General features: G+C 43.6%; 1 protein-coding gene across 1 annotated transcript; it reads right to left on the bottom strand.

The window, feature by feature from the left end:
- Positions 1-735: 735 nt before the first annotated feature.
- Positions 736-14380, bottom strand: LOC135552858 (solute carrier family 13 member 2-like). Its single transcript, XM_064984769.1, has 13 exons — positions 14222-14380; positions 12858-12986; positions 11357-11493; positions 11010-11230; positions 8999-9061; positions 8187-8367; positions 7639-7761; positions 7105-7314; positions 6751-6845; positions 2335-2450; positions 2057-2218; positions 1617-1754; positions 736-1293 (listed from the first exon to the last, which is right to left on the bottom strand). Exons 1-13 carry the CDS (start codon positions 14321-14323, stop codon positions 1159-1161), a joined length of 1812 nt encoding a protein of 603 aa, XP_064840841.1. The 5' UTR covers positions 14324-14380; the 3' UTR covers positions 736-1158.
- Positions 14381-20494: the final 6114 nt, after the last annotated feature.

Here is a 20494-nt window from a genome sequence, read left to right as displayed (position 1 = left end):
TACTACCCGTCGATGCATGGAACCACCCTACTACCCATCTATGCATGGAACCACCCTACTACCCATCTATGCATGGAACCACCCTACTACCCAACTATGCATGGAACCACCCGACTACCCATCTATGCATGGAACCACCCTACTACCCATCGATGCATGGAACCACCCTACTACCCATCTATGCATGGAACCACCCTACTACCCATCTTTGCATGGAACCACCCTACTACCCATCTATGCATGGAACCACCCTACTACCCATCTATGCATGGAACCACCCTACTACCCATCTTTGCATGGAACCACCCTACTACCCATCTTTGCATGGTACCACCCTACTACCCATCTATGCATGGAACCACCCTACTACCCATCTATGCATGGAACCACCGAGTGTTTCTCTTGTTTGTTTGTCCTCTGATTGACACTACCATGCAATGATCACGGCAGAATGTTACCCAGATTATAACCCAAATGTTTTTATATGTCATTTTATTACCAACTACCCTGATGACCCTTGGTCATGGAATGGTCATCCTGTCAGTTGTTCCTTTAATTAATTCTATAAATTGTAATTACATTTGATTTCCTGACATCAAAACAACATTTGTATTCCAACGCAGATTGCCATTCACATTAAATAGATGTTTGTTAGTTTGTTGTTGTTTTTGACAAAATAATATGTTCAGAGAAACATAAATGATCTCATAGAATACCGTGTAATTAAGGTATAACTATTCTGCTCTGTTCTATTCCCCAAACAGACACAGTATTTTCACCTCGTGTCCGCTCCTCTAAACGTAAGCAGATTTGGCTATCCCAAAAAGGATCAAATACAACCTGCAGAGTTTAGCTGTACAAAAACCATTTAAATTGTTTCATTTAAATTGATTTAATTCAAAACAATCAAAACTTTGACAGAGTGGAGGAGGAGTACCAGTCCAACCGGTAAACAGATACTGTGTGTGTTGTTATATGGAGTGTGTATACAGTAGCAGCTTTAGATCACCCTGAGTAGGTTGACCATCAGCACTGTCTTCTGTTTACAGCCTGCCCCAGATAGAGGTGTACATTCAGCATCTCTCCCCTCTTCCCATCTCTCCACTCTCTTCCTCCTCCTCCTCCTTCCCTCCTTCCTTCCTTTCTGGTGTCTCTAGATCAGGGGGTGGGTATGGTGGTAACATTGGCCCAGTCAGGGAAGGTGTTGAGATTGAACATAGCTGTTCCCCAGGTGTTCAGGGCGATGTTGATGGTGATGACACCAATAATGTTCAGCACGAATCCAGCCTTCGCCTGTTGTCAGTGCAGTAAAAAACATGGGTCACAGACAGAATGTTTCACAACCATGTATTCTACTAGTCTGCATCCAAACTGAGTTGCTCCGTTTCACTACTGGTTTCAATGACTCAATCAATCAATCACATTTATTTACAGAATAAAGCCCTTTTTATATCAGTAATTATCACAAAGTGTTTTTTACAATGAAGAGATTGCCAGACTGAAATCATGAAGGGAAAAATAACAATTCAGTTTGGATCCAGTACTGTATTTCACTCTATACAAAGTACTGTATGGAGAGAAGTGCGAGGTGAGGGGTGAAGGGTCGTAGGTCGTACCATGTCCATGACTTTGAGGTTGCCATAGGAGAAGGCGATGGCGTTAGGGGGTGTGGCCACCGGCAACATGAAGGCCAGCGAGGCACAGATGGTGCAGGGCAGCATGACGTACAGCGGGTGGAGCTTAATGGCTACGGCCTGGGAACAGACAGACAGGGTCACACATGGGTCAAAGGGGTGAAATGAACATTTAGTGTATGTCAGACCTGTGTCAGACCTGGGACCTGGGTCCAGAACACATGTCATATACTTACCTGTGCTTGATTTAGTTTTCCCGGTAAAATGGAACCAATGGAATAGTCCCAAAATGACAAACTCCAAACTAAATCTAGCACCACTTAAAATCGTTGATCCAGGTTTTCTAAGTGAACATCTGTGTTACCATGTGTGTTGCCTGGGTGTGGGTAAGAGAATTTGTAATGGATTCTCTCTGCTCTTACCATAGAGGCCAGTATAGGCAGGAACAATGTGGTAGTAGCTACGTTGCTGGAGCACTCAGTGAAAGTGGCGATGAGTAGAGACAGGAGGAAAGAGATGGCAACGGGAGGGATGGACTGCAGGGGGGCCAGACTTTCTCCTAGCCACTGAGACAGACCAGACGTCTTCACACGGATAAAAACATAACCACAGTTGTCATCATTTTTGTTACAAAAAATATAACACAGACAGACACACAGACCAATTCAGACCGACCGACCTAACAACAGACTGACGGTACCTCGCTGCCCCGGGCCAGAGCGAAGCCTCCTCCCACTAGCAGGAGAATGTTCCAGGGCATCTTCTTATGGACCACGTCCCAATTGAGCAGGGTGGGAGGGGCCTTCAAGGGCTTTCCTACAGGGACAAGGCATACACTGGACAATGACACAAGGTTTACAATCACGGTCCTTATAGCCTCGATTCTAGGCACTACTGCAGGAACTTGTTCGTATGGTAATGCAAGTTAGGAAGGTAAATTGTATCTCTGTCCAAATCTATATGGTCTGAGATTATATTGTTACAGTGTACTGGACTCTGTCCTAGATGGTACTGTACTAACTTATGCCTACTTCCCTACTCGGGAATCAAAGGCCATCATTAAATCCTAGATACTAAATTGACCCCGAAAACACTCTTTGCCAGGAATACGAAAACAGAAGTCAAAGAGCCATGACAAGGCACCTCAAAGTCTGCCTCACAAACTCTGCTGCCTTGCACTCCAAACTCTCACTCTTCACTAAGTGCATTTAATCATTGTGACACACATGTATTTACCAAATATATTGAGCTGCCACCGTTTAGAGGTAGGTGCTGAATTACTGGAGCCCTCCATTTAGAGGTAGGTGCAGAATTACTGGAGCCCTCCATTTAGAGGTAGGTGCTGAATTACTGGAGCCCTCCATTTAGAGGTAGGTGCAGAATTACTGGAGCCCTCCATTTAGAGGTAGGTGCTGAATTACTGGAGCCCTCCATTTAGAGGTAGGTGCAGAATTACTGGAGCCCTCCATTTAGAGGTAGGTGCTGAATTACTGGAGCCCTCCATTTAGAGGTAGGTGCAGAATTACTGGATCCCTCCGTTTAGAGGTAGGTGCTGAATTACTGGAGCCCTCCGTTTAGAGGTAGGTGCTGAATTACTGGAGCCCTCCGTTTAGAGGTAGGTGCAGAATTACTGGATCCCTCCGTTTAGAGGTAGGTGCTGAATTACTGGAGTCCTCCGTTTAAAGGTAGGCGCTAAATTACTGGAGCCCTCCGTTTAGAGGTAGGTGCTGAATTACTGGAGCCCTCCGTTTAGAGGTAGGTGCTGAATTACTGGAGCCCTCCGTTTAGAGGTAGGTGCTGAATTACTGGAGCCCTCCGTTTAGAGGTAGGTGCTGAATTACTGGAGTCCTCCGTTTAGAGGTAGGTGCTGAATTACTGGAGCCCACCGTTTAGAGGTAGGTGCTGAATTACTGGAGCCCACCGTTTAGAGGTAGGTGCTGAATTACTGGAGCCCTCCATTTAGAGGTAGGTGCTGAATTACTGGAGCCCTCCGTTTAGAGGTAGGTGCTGAATTACTGGAGCCCACCGTTTAGAGGTAGGTGCTGAATTACTGGAGCCCTCCGTTTAGAGGTAGGTGCTGAATTACTGGAGCCCTCCGTTTAGAGGTAGGTGCTGAATTACTGGAGCCCTCCGTTTAGAGGTAGGTGCTGAATTACTGGAGTCCTCCGTTTAGAGGTAGGTGCTGAATTACTGGAGCCCACCGTTTAGAGGTAGGTGCTGAATTACTGGAGTCCTCCGTTTAGAGGTAGGTGCTGAATTACTGGAGTCCTCCGTTTAGAGGTAGGTGCTGAATTACTGGAGCCCTCCGTTTAGAGGTAGGTGCTGAATTACTGGAGCCCTCCGTTTAGAGGTAGGTGCTGAATTACTGGAGCCCTCCGTTTAGAGGTAGGTGCTGAATTACTGGAGCCCTCCGTTTAGAGGTAGGTGCTGAATTACTGGAGCCCTCCGTTTAGAGGTAGGTGCTGAATTACTGGAGCCCTCCGTTTAGAGGTAGGTGCTGAATTACTGGAGTCCTCCGTTTAGAGGTAGGTGCTGAATTACTGGAGCCCACCGTTTAGAGGTAGGTGCTGAATTACTGGAGCCCTCCGTTTAGAGGTAGGCGCTGAATTACTGGAGCCCTCCGTTTAGAGGTAGGTGCTGAATTACTGGAGTCCTCCGTTTAGAGGTAGGTGCTGAATTACTGGAGCCCACCGTTTAGAGGTAGGTGCTGAATTACTGGAGTCCTCCGTTTAGAGGTAGGTGCTGAATTACTGGAGCCCTCCGTTTAGAGGTAGGTGCTGAATTACTGGAGCCCTCCGTTTAGAGGTAGGTGCTGAATTACTGGAGCCCACCGTTTAGAGGTAGGTGCTGAATTACTGGAGCCCTCCGTTTAGAGGTAGGTGCTGAATTACTGGAGCCCTCCGTTTAGAGGTAGGTGCTGAATTACTGGAGCCCTCCGTTTAGAGGTAGGTGCTGAATTACTGGAGTCCTCCGTTTAGAGGTAGGTGCTGAATTACTGGAGCCCACCGTTTAGAGGTAGGTGCTGAATTACTGGAGCCCTCCGTTTAGAGGTAGGTGCTGAATTACTGGAGCCCTCCGTTTAGAGGTAGGTGCTGAATTACTGGAGCCCTCCGTTTAGAGGTAGGTGCTGAATTACTGGAGCCCTCCGTTTAGAGGTAGGTGCTGAATTACTGGAGCCCTCCGTTTAGAGGTAGGTGCTGAATTACTGGAGCCCTCCGTTTAGAGGTAGGTGCTGAATTACTGGAGTCCTCCGTTTAGAGGTAGGTGCTGAATTACTGGAGCCCTCCGTTTAGAGGTAGGTGCTGAATTACTGGAGCCCTCCGTTTAGAGGTAGGTGCTGAATTACTGGAGCCCTTCGTTTAGAGGTAGGTGCTGAATTACTGGAGTCCTCCGTTTAGAGGTAGGTGCTGAATTACTGGAGCCCTCCGTTTAGAAGTAGGTGCTGAATTACTGGAGCCCTCCGTTTAGAGGTAGGTCCTGAATTACTGGAGTCCTCCGTTTAGAGGTAGGTGCTGAATTACTGGAGCCCTCCGTTTAGAGGTAGGTGCTGAATTACTGGAGCCCTTCGTTTTGCAGCTTGACCTTGTCACTTATCAGGAGTAAGAACACTAAACTCAGCTTAGGTTACAGAGGGAGAAAAGGAAATATGTATTTCTAAGTGTCCACCAGTCATTTATTGATTTGAAAGTGATTTATTTCAGGGTCAGAACAGAGTGTAGAGCCATGTAGGGCTGACCTTGAGGCTAGCGCTATCACGATGCAGCTCCCTCTGATGTTTCTTGGAGTGTGTGTGTGTGTGTGTGTGTGTGTGTGTGTGTGTGTGTGTGTGTGTGTGTGTGTGTGTGTGTGTGTGTGTGTGTGTGTGTGTGTGTGTGTGTGTGTGTATGTGTGTGTGTGTGTGTGTGTGTGTGTGTGTGTGTGTGTGTGTGTGTGTGTGTGCGCGCGAGCGTGTGTGAGCCCTGGGAAGTGAGAGTGCTATCAGGACAATTACAAAGCACTGAGTCAGCAAGATTGCATTTCTATACCAGGGGTTCTTAAACTTTTTCAGCCTGGTACCCAAATGAGAAATTCCTGCGACCCAAGCTCCTAAAAACATTCCCTATTTTGGGGGACCTCCCAGCACGCGGGCAAAAATATTTTAGAGGCCCCCTCCTGCAGGAGAGAAGCATCTTAGTTTTAAAGTTAATTCCCTACAATTCTACACATTTTGCCATGTTAATATGATATCTGAATGAGAGTGGCTAACAAAATCAATGGGGACGGAGGTCAGGACCCCTGGGCATGTGCCCTGCATGCCCGGTCACTATTCGGCCATGACTACTACACGTTTAAATAGCTGGCTAGACTATCTTACCAATCTAAAAAATGTTAGCTGACACGGCTAACTGAGTGACTGCCAATGACTGACATAACTAGAGGAAAACTGATGGTGGACAACCAAATGTCAAAACTGCACATTGTGTATTTTACATTGAGTAAGTTGAGTAAGTTGAGACGCCGACTGAGACTTACTCAACAGTAAGTTGAGACGCCGACTGAGTCCCCCTCACGACTCACCATTAACATGTCCAACCCATACTTTAAGAAAGGCCGCTCTATACAATAGTATCACAGAAAGGCAGACACACACACCGTCTCTCTCAATCGCACACTCGTAAACACACCCATGTCAAATCAAATTGAAAAATGTGGTCACATACACATGGTTAGCGGATGTTAATGTGAGTGTAGCGAAATGCTTGTGCTTCTAGTTCCAATACTGCAGTAATATCTAACAAATAATCAAACATTTCCCAACAACTACCTAATACACACACATCTAAAGGGGTGAATGAGAATATGTACGTATAAATATATGGATGAACGATGGCCGTGCGGCATAGTCAAGGTGCAGTAGATGGTGTAAAGTACAGTATATACATGTGATATGAGTAATGTAAGATATGTAAACATTATTAAACTGGTATTGTTTAACATGACTAGTGATCAATTTATTAAAGTGTCCAGTGATCGGGTCTTAATGTACTCACCACTCAAAGATATATATAAAACACACACATGCACAAACGTGCATGCACACACGCAGACACACACACACACACACACACACACATACCATCCTCAGAGTACCCGCCACATCTGGGTAGTTGGGATGGGATCACAAAGAACAGCGTTGACATCAGCATGGCCACTGTGCCATCAGTGACATACCTGGGACATATACATCTACATATAAACAATGTCTCTCAGTCCCACTCAACGTGTCCCTATGTATTAATATGGTAATTACATAGACATGTACAGTGTAATTACAGTTTATGTATATACTATGTGTATAGCTGTATTTGTTGCTTACAAAGAGCAAAGACTGGGAAACACAGCAGAAAGCTATCAGATTTTTTTAAAGCGAGATAACCAGGCAGAACCACAGGGAGTTACAACACAGAACATACTGATATCTATCACTCACGGTTTGTCCTTGTTGAAGAGCACAGCGGCCCAGCCGGGCATGAAGCCTGGTTCTCTGGTGAACCAGAGCAGGACCAGCAGAACAAACAGCACCAGGATGCAGCCCTCAGCAAAGGACACACTGCCCAGCTTCTTATACTCATTCTTTATCACCCCGTACGCCTCCTTGTCACCATCTTTATTCGTTCCACAGCCAAACAACTTCTTCATGCTGTGGGTGAATGGGCCAAATTGATCTCTTTACAGTACTGTATAGGACGCTGGGTCTAATATAGGCTTTTATCTACTTTGTCTGTAGGTCAATGTCTAACATAAATGGATATCTACGTAAGTGATTTATGACCATAAACCATTACCTTCTATTGTTTTACTATGCTTATTATATTGCATTTTGATGATTGGATATGTTCATGAATATGTTTCCTTTCAACATGGATTGCAGGCACATAATCACATTGCTTCGGCTTCCTGCCAAGAGACAGCGTTATGGATGTTATTGACTGGAGGTAAAACATAACAGGAAAGAAGGACTCACTTGCAGCCCAGGTACATAAACTGCAGCCACAGCCAGGAGATGATCAGCATCAGAACCATGTTGGGGAAGGAGAAACCAAACCAGCTGGCAAAGTTGATGATGTCTCCATTTCCTGGGAACAGTCTGTGGGGAAAGAATAATAGAATGATAGAATTAGAACTAGCATCAGTTACATGAACATTCCAAAGGGTACTGTACTGTAGGTACACCTAACATGGCCGCCGGGCGGTGCACCCACCAAAAAATGCTGCATTGAACGGGAATGTGCAGGGAATTCTAATTCTATCAAGGAAGTGACAGAGATGTTAGCTAACTCCCAAGCCAAGAAACTCCTGTACAGTCAGTGTATCCAGCCTTGTGCTTACGCTGCTGTAAACAAAGTACACTGGGAACTGCAGTTTTCCCAGAGAAGAACAGTTGCTAAACCCATGTGCAATACAGTATTCAATAACCCTTTAATGAGAGCTACTCAGATCGTTATCATACTGTATTTACTTGTAATAATACGCATACATAGTAAGCCTTTATAAACAGACATATCAACATACTCGTCGACCTGTCCTTTGAGGATGAGGTTCGGGGCGGTGCCTGTGAGGGTGGCTGTACCTCCGATGCTGGCAGCATAACACACACTGAGACTCATGCCTTTATCCAGTTTCAGGTACTTAGCCTCCCTCTTTAGCCTCCTCTCCCTCGCCTCCGGACTCTCCTCCACCTCTGGCTCGGGCTCTGGAGGGAGAGAACCATGGGTCAGCCAATCAGAATGTTCAGGGGTTAGAGGTCAGTCTGTCAGACGTTTTCCTAAGGGTAACTAAGGGATTAGGGCAAATATTTTCCACCTGTTGTTTTCAGGGAGTCTGAAACAGGGATGATATAGAATATGAATTTATTTTTATTTTACTAGGCAAGTCAGTTAAGAACAAATTCTTATTTTAACTGCCTGTTCAGAGGCAGAACGACAGATGTTTGTACCTTGTCAGCTCGGGGATTTGAACTTGCAACCTTTCGGTTACTAGTCCAATGCTCTAACCACTAGGCTACACTACCACTACAATATGTCTGAGTCAGTTGTATTCCATCTTAGCCAGATGAGAGAAGTCGAAACAATCTTGTCTTGAACAGACAAAATCAATAAGGTCACATCCTGAATAAGCTTATCAATATCTCTTACTTACTTGTGTTCCTCTACTAAGATGAATGATAAAACAATTGACAGAAAGGTGTTTCAGGGAATCCACAACAGGTGTGAATGAGGTGTGTTAGTCCTTGGCTGGAACAAAAGCCTGTCCACCCTGTGGGTTTCAAGGACCATGACTGAGGAACACTGATGTTGAGAGAATACACACTCTATTCTACTTACCTAACTGAATTCCATTCTTCATGGGCTTGACATCCTTTATACATTCAGTAGTACATCCATCATCTGCCAAATAAGGGAGATATCATGTATTACAAAAACAGAAAGATGTGAATAAGCTTGTGATTATGAAAGCTCATGGCAAACTTATGGACACATAGTCTAGTGGTACCAGGCTGTAGTTTAGTTTGAGAATGGCTTGAGAGACCTAGAACTGATGGTGTCGAGGGTAATGGACACAAAACAAACTATTTTCAACACACACACACACACACACACACACACACACACACACACACACACACACACACACACACACATACACATACAGTGGGGCAAAAAAGTATTTTGTCATCCACCAATTGTGCAAGTTCTCCCACTTAAAAAGATGAGAGAGGCCTGTAATGTTCATCATAGGTACACTTCAACTATGACAGACAAAATGAGAAAACAAATCCAGAAAATAACACTGTAGGATTTTTAATGAATTTATTTGCAAGTTATGGTGGAAAATGAGTACTTGGTCAATAACAAAAGTTTATCTCAATACTTTGTTATATACCGTTTGTTGGCAATGACAGAGGTCAAACATTTTCTGTCTTCACAAGGTTTTCACACACTGTTGCTGGTATTTTGGCCCATTCCTCCATGCAGATCTCCTCGAGAGCAGTGATGTTTTGGGGCTGTTGCTGGGCAACACGGACTTTCAACTCCCTCCAAAGATTTCCTATGGGGTTGAGATCTGGAGACTGGCACGGCCACTCCAGGACCTTGAAATGCTTCTTACGAAGCCACTCCTTCATTGCCCGGGTGGTGTGTTTGGGATCATTGTCATGCTGAAAGACCCAGCCACGTTTCATCTTCAATGCCCTTGCTGATGGAAGGAGGTTTTCACGATACATGGCCCCATTCATTCTTTCCTTTACACGGATCAGTCGTCCTGGTCCCTTTGCAGAAAAACAGCCCCAAAGCATGATGTTTCCACCCCCATGCTTCACAGTAGGTATGGTGTTCTTTGGATGCAACTCAGCATTCTTTGTCCTCCAAACACAACGAGTTGAGTTTTTACCAAAAAGTTCTATTTTGGTTTCATCTGACCATATGACATTCTCCCAATCTTCTTCTGGATCATCCAAATGCTCTCTAGCAAACTTCAGACGGGCCTGGACATGTACTGGCTTAAGCAGGGGGACACATCTGGCACTGCAGGATTTGAGTCCCTGGCGGCGTAGTGTGTTACTGATGGTAGGCTTTGTTACATTGGTCACAGCTCTCTGCAGGTCATTCACTAGGTCCCCCCGTGTGGTTCTGGGATTTTTGCTCACCGTTCTTGTGATCATTTTGACCCCACGGGGTGAGATCTTGCGTGGAGCCCCAGATCGGTGGAGATTATCAGTGGTCTTGTATGTCTTCCATTTCCTAATAATTGCTTCCACAGTTGATTTCTTCAAACCAAGCTGCTTACCTATTGCAGATTCAGTCTTCCCAGCCTGATGCAGGTCTACAATTTTGTTTCTGGTGTCCTTTGACAGCTCTTTGGTCTTGGCCATAGTGACGTTTGGAGTGTGACAGTTTGAGGTTGTGGACAGGTGTCTTTTATACTGATAACAAGTTCAAACAGGTGCCATTAATACAGGTAACGAGTGGAGGACAGATGAGCCTCTTAAAGAAGAAGTTACAGGTCTGTGAGAGCCAGAAATCTTGCTTGTTTGTAGGTGACCAAATACTTATTTTCCACCATAATTTGCAAATAAATTCATTAAAAATCCTACAATGTGATTTTCTGGATTTTTTCTTCTGATTTTGTCTGTCATAGTTGAAGTGTACCTATGATGAAAATTACATCCCTCTCTCATATTTTTAAGTGGGAGAACTTGCACAATTGGTGGCTGACTAAATACAGTACTTTTTTGCCCCACTGTACGTACATACATACATACACACACCCCGCCCCACACACACACCACTTCCTCTTAACAACACACACATATGGTAATACTGTTCTCCTTGTCACCCATATCAAAGGCTTGGTTGTCCTGGCCCTTAGGTATCCCAGTCCCGGGCCCGGCCCCCCTGAGGGAGATCAGGTCCATCTCCCTCTCCTCTGCCTGGGCCTCGGTGTCACACAGCTGCTTCAGCACAGCATTAGAGATGGGCAGCATCATGGCAGTGGAGGCTGTGTTACCGATCCACATGGACAGGAAGGCTGTGGTGCCCATGAAGCCCATCATCAGACTGGAGAGACAGGAAGGGGAGAGAGAGACCATTTAAAAAGGAAACAGATAATTCAACATTAAGCTATCAGAACACTCAAACAGCTCTGTAATAGGAGAATTAAAACAGGTAAAGGGGGTCTCTTACAGGGCAGGCTTCACCCCTACTAGGAGCAGTACTCTGAGGGCGATGCGTTTGTGAAGGTTCCAGTGTTCCACAGCTGTAGCCATCAACAGCCCTCCGACGAACAGCATGTTAGAGTCCTTCATGTACTGGGTACACACCTGGATGAGAGGCAGACAGGGGGGTTCTTAATGACTGTACTGGCCTGAGACAGGTTCTGCTTAGAAATACCATAATATACTAAACATGGGATCGACAGTAAGGACTTTATCAACAGTACTTACACTACCGTTCAAAAGTTTGGGGTCACTTAGAAATGTCGCTGTTTTTGAAAGAAAAGCACATTTTTTTGTCCATTAAAATAACATCAAATTGATCAGAAATACAGTGTAGATATTGCTAATATTGTAAATGACTATTGTAGCTGGACTTTTAATGGAATATCTACATAGGGGTACACAGGCCCATTATCAGCAACCATCACTCCTGTGTTTCAATGGCACGTTGTTTTAGCTAATCCAAGTTTATAATTTTAAAAGGCTAATTGATCATAAGAAAACCCTTTTGCAGCTGAAAACTGTTGTCCTGATTAAAGAAGAAATAAACCTGGCCTTCTTTAGACTAGTTGAGTATCTGGAGCATCAGCATTTATATGTTCGATTGCAGGCTCAAAATGACTAGAAACAAAGAACTTCTGAAACTCGTCAGTTTATTCTTGTTCTGAGGAATGAAGGCTATTCCATGTGAGAAATTGCCAAGAAACTGACGATCTTGTACAACGCTGTGTACTACTTCCTTCACAGAACAGCGCAAACTGGCTCTAACCAGAATAGAAAGAGGAGTGGTAGGCCCCGGTGCACAACTGAGCATGTGGACAAGTACATTCGAGTGTCTAGTTTGAGAAACAGATGCCTCACAAGTCCTCAACTGGTGGCTTCATTAAATAGTACCCGCAAATCACCAGTCTCAATATCAACAGTGAAGAGGCAACGCCGGGATGCTGGCCTTCTGGCAGAGTTTCTCTGTCCAGTGTCTGTGTTCTTTTGCCTATCTTAATCTTTTAATTTTATTGGCCAATCTTAGATATGGCTTTTTCTTTGCAACTCAACGCATCCCGGAGTCGCCTCTTCACTGTTGACGATGAGACTCTGTACGCCTATCTAGATATTCCATTGAAAAACAGTCATTTATAACATTAACAATGTCTACACTGTATTTCTGATCAATTTGATGTTATTTTAATTGACAAAAAAATGTGCTTGTCTTTCAAAAACAAGGAAATTACTAAGCGACCCCAAACTTTTGAACCGTAGTGTAGGTGCTTTATTCATACGTCCTCAACACTGTATCTACTAAACCAAGATTTACATTTCACATTTTAGTCATAACAACTGTTGACCTGTTTATTCTGATCATAAAACAGAATCTTGTTTTCTCCATTGCTGAGTCTAGTGGGTGGGTAAGAACCAGTCATTAGGTATGAAGGTGGTTGAGTAGAGAGGGGAGAGGGGAGTGGTGTTGGTACCTCACTTGACTCCATAATGCCCATCATAGGGAAGAGGATGACAGGCAGCAGACCGGTCACAGCCAGGGGCATACACTCTGTACACCAGTACAGGGCCGTCAGGATGATCACATAGCCACAACTAGCCTCCTGTACACACACACACACACACACACACACACACACACACACACACACACACACACACACACACACACACACACACACACACACACACACACACACACACACACACACACACACACACATACTGTGAGAGGGCTGTTGTGGTAGGTAGCATACAACAACTGTTGTTGTAGGACACACTGTTGTTGTAGGATACACGTCCTCTCTCAGGACCATTTTGTTCTCAGTGAACAATCATCTGACACACAGCCAACAGCATCAAAGCACTGACAAGTAGTATTACTATTTTAGAACATATAAAGATATCTTATTGTGTGCAATTCAATACATCTATTCAATAAGTTAGTTTCAGTTACAGGTGTTCTTACAATGCTTAGTAAATAACAATAATTCTTGAAGAATATAACTTATATTGCTTAATGAGCTTAGTTCAACTGTCATACTCTATCAGAACCCAAAATATGAGCTTGTTTAACTCCAATGTTTGTAAACAATGTAATGTTAACACACACTGTATAGTCTCAAAATATGGTTAAAACTATCATTTTTATACGATAGATGGTCAGTCCTTGCATACATAGCGCCATCTATGAATTTGAGAGTGGTTATATTTCCCCAGCCCCATCCCTCAGCTTTTACCAAAAGTTTTAATCAGTGACGGGTGAACCTTTGTAGTTGTTTTAACTGCAGATTGCCCCTTTAATATATATGTTGATACATGAAGTTAATCAAATACATTCTTAAAAGGGAAAAACAGGATTCTGGAGAAACAAATATATTTTATGACACACGGTAAGCCATTGATGATAAAAGATGAAGAACTATAAACTGCCTGAAACGCAAGTCTTTCATTCATGATGATTTATTGTCCTGGAGGACAACCGTAACTCACAGGGTACTCAACCTGTAATGTGCATGGCTGCTGAAGCTCCTATCTACACACACTATATTACCAGTCTACAGTAGATTCCTGGATATTTGGAAATAATTACAAATGGCACAAATACAATGGAAATGTCATACAGACGTGTAACCAAAATATTCAGTGAAGCTTTAATAAAAATACAGAGTTGTCTAGGAATTTAGGCATTCAATTTGTGTACGACCAGGGCTTGAATTGCTTCATAACTTTATCCTCAACTAAGAATAACTTCTGAACTTTCAACAGGGTTAAAACAAACACATCAAAGCCTCAGTTATACACAAACAAACACACGTAAACACACACACACTCTTACCGGTCCCCCAACTATTATGGGTAGAGGTAGAATCAACAGTGGGGTGAGGAATATGACCAGGTAATTCCGATACCTCCATAGCCCAGTCAGACACACCACCATGGCTGGTCCAGATATCCAGAGAGTAGCACAGGTACACAGAGAAGAGAGATAGATATATTAGACAGAAAATCTAATTGGAGTGTGGGTGCAAAGGTTTTACGACATAATTGGGGACGCTACCACGCTGTTTAAAGTCATAACAGGAGATAAAGTTGCAGTATATATACAGTATATAATGTAGAGGCTGAATTATATATTAACTTTTGAGTGAGTTGACTGGGCTAAGGAGGGAGTGTGTTGTACAACACAATAAAGTAGTGTGAGTGAGGGGGTGAGTGAGTGAGTGAGTGAGTGAGTGAGTGAGTGAGTGAGTGAGTGAGTGAGTGAGTGAATGAGTGAGGGGGTGAGTGAGTGAGTCAGTGAGTCAGTGAGTGAGTGAGAGAGAGAGTGAGTGAGTGAGTGAGTGAGTGAGTGAGTGAGTGAGTGAGTGAGTGAGTGAGTGAGTGAATAATTCAATAACACCTTATAGAGTTCATGCTCCGACTAACTGAGGGCAAAAGGGGGTACAATTTAATATTAGGAAGGTGTTCCTAATGTTTTGTACACTGTTCATCTCTTACCCCCAGCCCTTAAGGCACTGCTGGCTTTGCAAGTGTTACCCTTCACAGAACAGTGTTACCTATATCTCTGTTGATCCATTGGGCACCCTGTCACATGGTCATCACATTCACCTGAAGATGCCTCACCCATCCCACCTCTCCCTTGTTTGGGTTGTGCTAAAGTCTATTAAAGAGAAAAACAATGACAAGAGCTGGACAGAAGGCCTTGTCAATTAAATACCTGCATAAGGGCCTCTTCTACTGAAATCTGGGTGGTGTTCAATAACTATAACCTGAAGAAAACGGGGCGGTACAATCTGAATGTTTCTAATACAAGACACTCATATACTGTTTCCATTGCAAAACATTTTGCTACAGGATTCCCAAATGAACACGACCCGTGAAGTGCATCTTCTGTTGAAGCCAGTTTATTGTCCCATAACAACAGTTGTCTGTTGTACAGAAGAAGAATAGTTGTTGGAACAATCCTAAGCCACTATGTTTTCAGAGTGAAAACATATTAGACTAGGAAATGTAAGTTCCTAAGCATGTTTGGTGCTTTAACCACTGTCATTACTGTCACATCTGCTCCTGCCACACCCTCTACTGCTCACCCTGTGTTTCCTTGACCTGCCGCCACTCCCCCAGTACTCTCTCCCTCTCCCTCTCTCTCTCTCTGTGTGATTGTGTGGGCGGAGACAGGTGTGCTGGAGTCAGAGCAGAACCCCACCAGCTGCAACCTGTTCCATAATCAAGACCTCTTCAAATACTCAGCCCTGCCACTTCCACGCGTCCAGATCGTAATCTCTGCTCAGTCAGTCTACGTTTCTAGCCGTTTATTACTATTCAGATCCTGTTATCCTGTTGTGCCTGTTTTCCTCTCTGCTACAGTTCTGCCCGCTCTGACTCTGGTACCTGTCTCCAGTCCCACATCTCGTCATCCTGCTACTCTGTCCTGGATTCCCCACCCTACTACTCCCTTGGATTCCCCTCTGGACCTGCTTACCCTGTCTCAACCTCTCTCGCTTCAGCCTCCACATCTGGATTCCAGCAACCTGCCCGAGCTTCCCCTGACCTGCACCCCATCTCCCCCCTGTGTTTCAATAAATACCTTGGTTACTTCATCCCAGTCTCCTCATCTGAGTCTGCTCTTGGGTTCCCCTGTTCCACTCCACGTAACAATTACATGGCGTCATCATCTCTGGGCAAAGTACACACGCCCCTGTTGAGAAACAAAGGAATATTCCTCCATGCCACCCATAACTTAGATTCTCAGATTTGTGTGTGTGTGTGTGTGTGTCTGCCTGCATGTGTGTACCACAATAAGTTAACCAAGGAAAAGTAAAAGTTTTCATGTCAACTCTCCCATGTTAAGACAATGTTACATAAATTGTACTTTACATAAACCCTGTAATGCACAAGGCAGCCATGAATTGGGTTGAAATTACTCTTCAGCACAAATTCCCGTTGAGTTATAAAGTCTTTATATGACCTGTTTAACAGTGCACTTCAATTGCTGCAGCTGGAAGTCAAAGGTCCCTTTCTCCCAACAAACCTTTGTTCTCAGTAATAGTGGAATTTGAATTGCAATAATGGAAAGTACTTTTTGATCGAAATGATTGATTGCTTAATTTTGGGCTATTTAGGCAATTCTGATAGTAAACTCGTTTGAAATAATGTTCTGGAATTCTGTGTCTTTAACGTACAGTAACTGTATCGCAGACATTACTTGGACATGTTATGGAATGCATCTTTAATACAACAGGATATTTGAGGATATTTCTGAGAGGGATTAGTGAAACCTGTGAGGGCACATGCAGGATGAAAATGCCCTTTAATGCAAATAAAATGATTTAAACTTTGGCAAAAAGAGTGCGGAATTGGACCTGTATCAAATACCTACACACATACCTGTATCAACTTGTAGCACATTAAAGCTAAGGCAATACTGTGACAGCATCCAGAAGGCTATTGAAAATGATAAACCATCACCCAATAAAGTTTTTTTCAATGTAATACTTAAAAAAGGTCCATTTGCGATTGGTACATCCATTTTTTGTACATCCATTTTTTAAATTGATAACACATACACTGAGTGTACAAAACATTAAGAACACCTTCCTAATATGGAGTTGCAGCCCCTTTTGCCCTCAGCACAGCCTGTGTTCCACAGGGATGCTGGCCCATGTCGACTCCAATGCTTCCCACAGTTGTGTCAAGTTGGCTGGAGGTCCTTTGGCTGGTGGACCATTCTTGATATGGGAAACTGTTGAGCATGAAAATCCAAGCAGCGTTGCAGTTCTTAACACACTCAAACCGGTGCGCCTGGCACCTACTACCATACCACGTTCAAATGCACTTCAATATTTTGTCTCGCCCATTCACCCTCTGAATGGTACACATACACAATCCATTTCTCAATTGTCTCAAGGCTTAAAAATCCTTCTTTAACCTGTCTCTTCCCCTTCATCTACACTGATTGAAGTGTATTTAACAAGTTACATCAATAAGGGATCATAGCTTTGACCTGGATTCACCTGGTCAGTCTATGACATGGGAAGCACAGGTGTTCCTAATGTTTTGTACACTCAGTGTATTTCCATTGATTCTTGAAAACGTATAAATGCCTCATGAGTACAACTGTCATACCCCACCAGAATCCAAAATATAAGCTTCTTTTACTCCATTGTTTGTAAACAAACACTGTATGGCCTCAAAACATGGTTAAAACTATTATTTTGTTTTAATGGATCATGGACTGTCCTTGCATTAATAGCTCTGTCTATGAATTTGAGAACGTGACTACATTTCTCCAGCCCCATCCCTCAGGTGTTTCCCAAAAGTTTTAAACAGTGACAGGTGAACTTTTGTAGTTGTTTGATCGGTAGATTGCTCCTTTAATATCTATTTTGATTAATTAAATCTGTCACGTTCGTCATACAAAGGTAGACCAAGGCGCAGCATGGTAAGCGTACATTCTTCTTTATTATAAAAAAAACTGGAAAAATCTAACAAAATAACAAACCGAAATGTGACGCTAATATGAGTAGTGCAGACAGGCAACTAAACATAGAACAAGAACCCACAAACACAAAAGGGAAAATGGCCACCTAAATATAATCCCCAATCAGAGACAACGATAAACAGCTGCCTCTGATTGGGAGCCATATCAGGCCACCATAGATATATAAATACCTAGACCTACAATATAAAAACTAGGATACCCACCCTCGTCACACCCTGACCTAACCCTGACCTAACCAAAATATAAAGAAAACATAGATATTAAAGGTCAGAGCGTGACAAAATCAATTGTTAGAGGGGAAAAAATAGACTTGGATTTTATAGCAACAAATATATAAGAAGAAGAAAAAACTTTTTAAATAAATGTAAATAAATAAGTTTATACAATGGTCTAGGCCTGCTAAGCTATTATAAGGCTACATGTGTAATAACTATCTAATAACATAAAGAGTGCAGAATGTGTAATCATTCGTAGATTAAATGTCTAAATGTTTGACCGTTATTTTGAAATTACTTGACGAAATAAACAAATGCATGTGGTGACATTGTGACAATTTGTTGATGGGCAATTCCAAAGCAACAGAGTGACAAAGCCTCAGCTTTTTCTATTTCAAATGTATGTCAAACCAAAACCAACGATTGCAAAGGTAAACAAACCATACAACTCTATGCACAAGGACTAGGTCTACTTTTAACAATTCCAACAGAACATTTTACAAAAATACATTTACTTGAAGAACAGTGCAAATGCAAAGTTTGGTAACAGAATGACAGCACCACAAATAAAACAACGAGAGAGATATTTCACCAGATGTATAAATGTGAAGCATTTGGTTGGCTTTCCACTCACTACCAAATATGATGTTGAGAGGAAGCCCAGTGGCAGATTTTGGCCGACATTCTGCAAATTTTCTCATCGAAAATAAATGTTGTTTCCAAAACTAGAATCTGTTATGAACAGAGTAGACAAAGCTTTGTAGAGTTTACCCTTTGCTAATGTGTCAATAAATTGCGTTGTTTAGAAGGAGTGCAAGGGCGAATTGAGTTATTGCACACTGCACTTCACAAAGAAGGCGTTCTCTAACGGAAATATTAAAATACATGCTTGAATGCACCAATAGGCTCTCGCGAGCTCGTGCTTTGCTCTGCCCACTTCCTTGCTTGTTCTGCCCGCTATGCTTCATTTGCTTACAGGTGGGGTCGCCTAGAGGCTGTTGTCTATCTTGGGTTACATCTAAAAAATTATTGACAGCACAAACCATCATTTTGTTATCAAACTTTGCATCTGCGCTGTTCTTCAATTAAATGTATTTTTGTACATTTTTCAGTGGAAATAGTTAAAAGTAGTCCTTGTGCATAGAGGTGTGTGGTTTGTTTAACTTTGCAATCATTGGTTTTTGTTTGACATACATTTTAAAGTGACATCTGTGTGACTCTGATACCATGGAATTGTCCTGAAATCAGAAAGCAACAGAAGTTCGAGGTGCAGTTTAAAGCTTTGTCCAGATGGAGCGATCTCGAGACCAGTACATGCTGAACAGACCGCATGCGTGTGCGGTCTTGTCCACCCACATCAGATGCGTTCAGGTCACTCAGGTTGAAATATCAAAACGAACTCTGAACCAACTATATTAATTTGGGGACAGGTCGAAATACATTAAACATGTCTGGCAATTTAGCTAGCAAGTTTGCTGTTGCTAGCTAATTCATCCTGGGATATAAAGATTGGGCTGTTATTTTACCTGATAGGCACAAGGTACTCTCCTCCGTCAGGCTTCATCTTCAGCTTCTTTGGACTTTATATGGTGGTTGGTAACCAACTTTAAGCTGCATTACCAGTACCAACTGGACTAGAGTGTGAACCTCATTTCATCATTCAAAACCAATTGGTTTTTAGGAACATATACCCACGTGGGTGATTGAAAGACGAACTGAGGTCCACGCTCCAGTCCAGAATCAATTAGTTGCTAGTGCCAATTAACCAATTATGGCATGCTGGCATGCTGGCCAGTAACATAGGGGGGCAGTGCTCGAGGCCAATCTGGGACTGGCTGGCATGCTGGCCAGTAACATAGAGAGGCAGTGCTAGAGGCCAATCTGGGACTGGCTGGCATGCTGGCCAGTAACATAAGGTGGCAGTGCTGGAGGCCAATCTGGGACTGGCTGGCATGCTGACCAGTAACATAGAGAGGCAGTGCTGGAGGCCAATCTGGGACTGGCTGGCATGCTGGCCAGTAACATAGAGAGGCAGTGCTGGAGGCCAATCTGGGACTGGCTGGCATGCTGGCCAGTAACATAGAGAGGCAGTGCTGGAGGCCAATCTGGGACTGGCTGGCATGCTGGCCAGTAACATAGATGAGGCAGTGCTGGAGGCCAATCTGGGACTGGCTGGCATGCTGGCCAGTAACATAAGGTGGCAGTGCTGGAGGCCAATCTGGGACTGGCTGGCATGCTGGCCAGTAACATAGAGAGGCAGTGCTCGAGGCCAATCTGGGACTGGCTGGCATGCTGGCCAGTAGCATAAGGTGGCAGTGCTGGAGGCCAATCTGGGACTGGCTGGCATGCTGGCCAGTAACATAGAGAGGCAGTGCTAGAGGCCAATCTGGGA

Source organism: Oncorhynchus masou, chromosome 13, assembly GCF_036934945.1.
Source record: "Oncorhynchus masou masou isolate Uvic2021 chromosome 13, UVic_Omas_1.1, whole genome shotgun sequence".
Lineage (NCBI taxonomy): Eukaryota > Metazoa > Chordata > Actinopteri > Salmoniformes > Salmonidae > Oncorhynchus > Oncorhynchus masou.
Note: the sequence above shows the minus strand (reverse complement) of the source record. Positions and strands in the feature narration are given on the sequence as shown.

Coding starts and splice junctions, on each gene's coding strand:
- LOC135552858 (XM_064984769.1), bottom strand. CDS start 14,323: ATGGTGGTGTGTCTGACTGGGCTATGGAGGTATCGGAATTACCTGGTC. Junction 11,494..12,857: donor GCATTATGGAGTCAAGTGAG/GTACCAACACCA, acceptor CCTCTCATCCAG/GTGTGTACCCAGTACATGAA. Junction 1,755..2,056: donor TGCCTATACTGGCCTCTATG/GTAAGAGCAGAG, acceptor GTCTGTTCCCAG/GCCGTAGCCATTAAGCTCCA.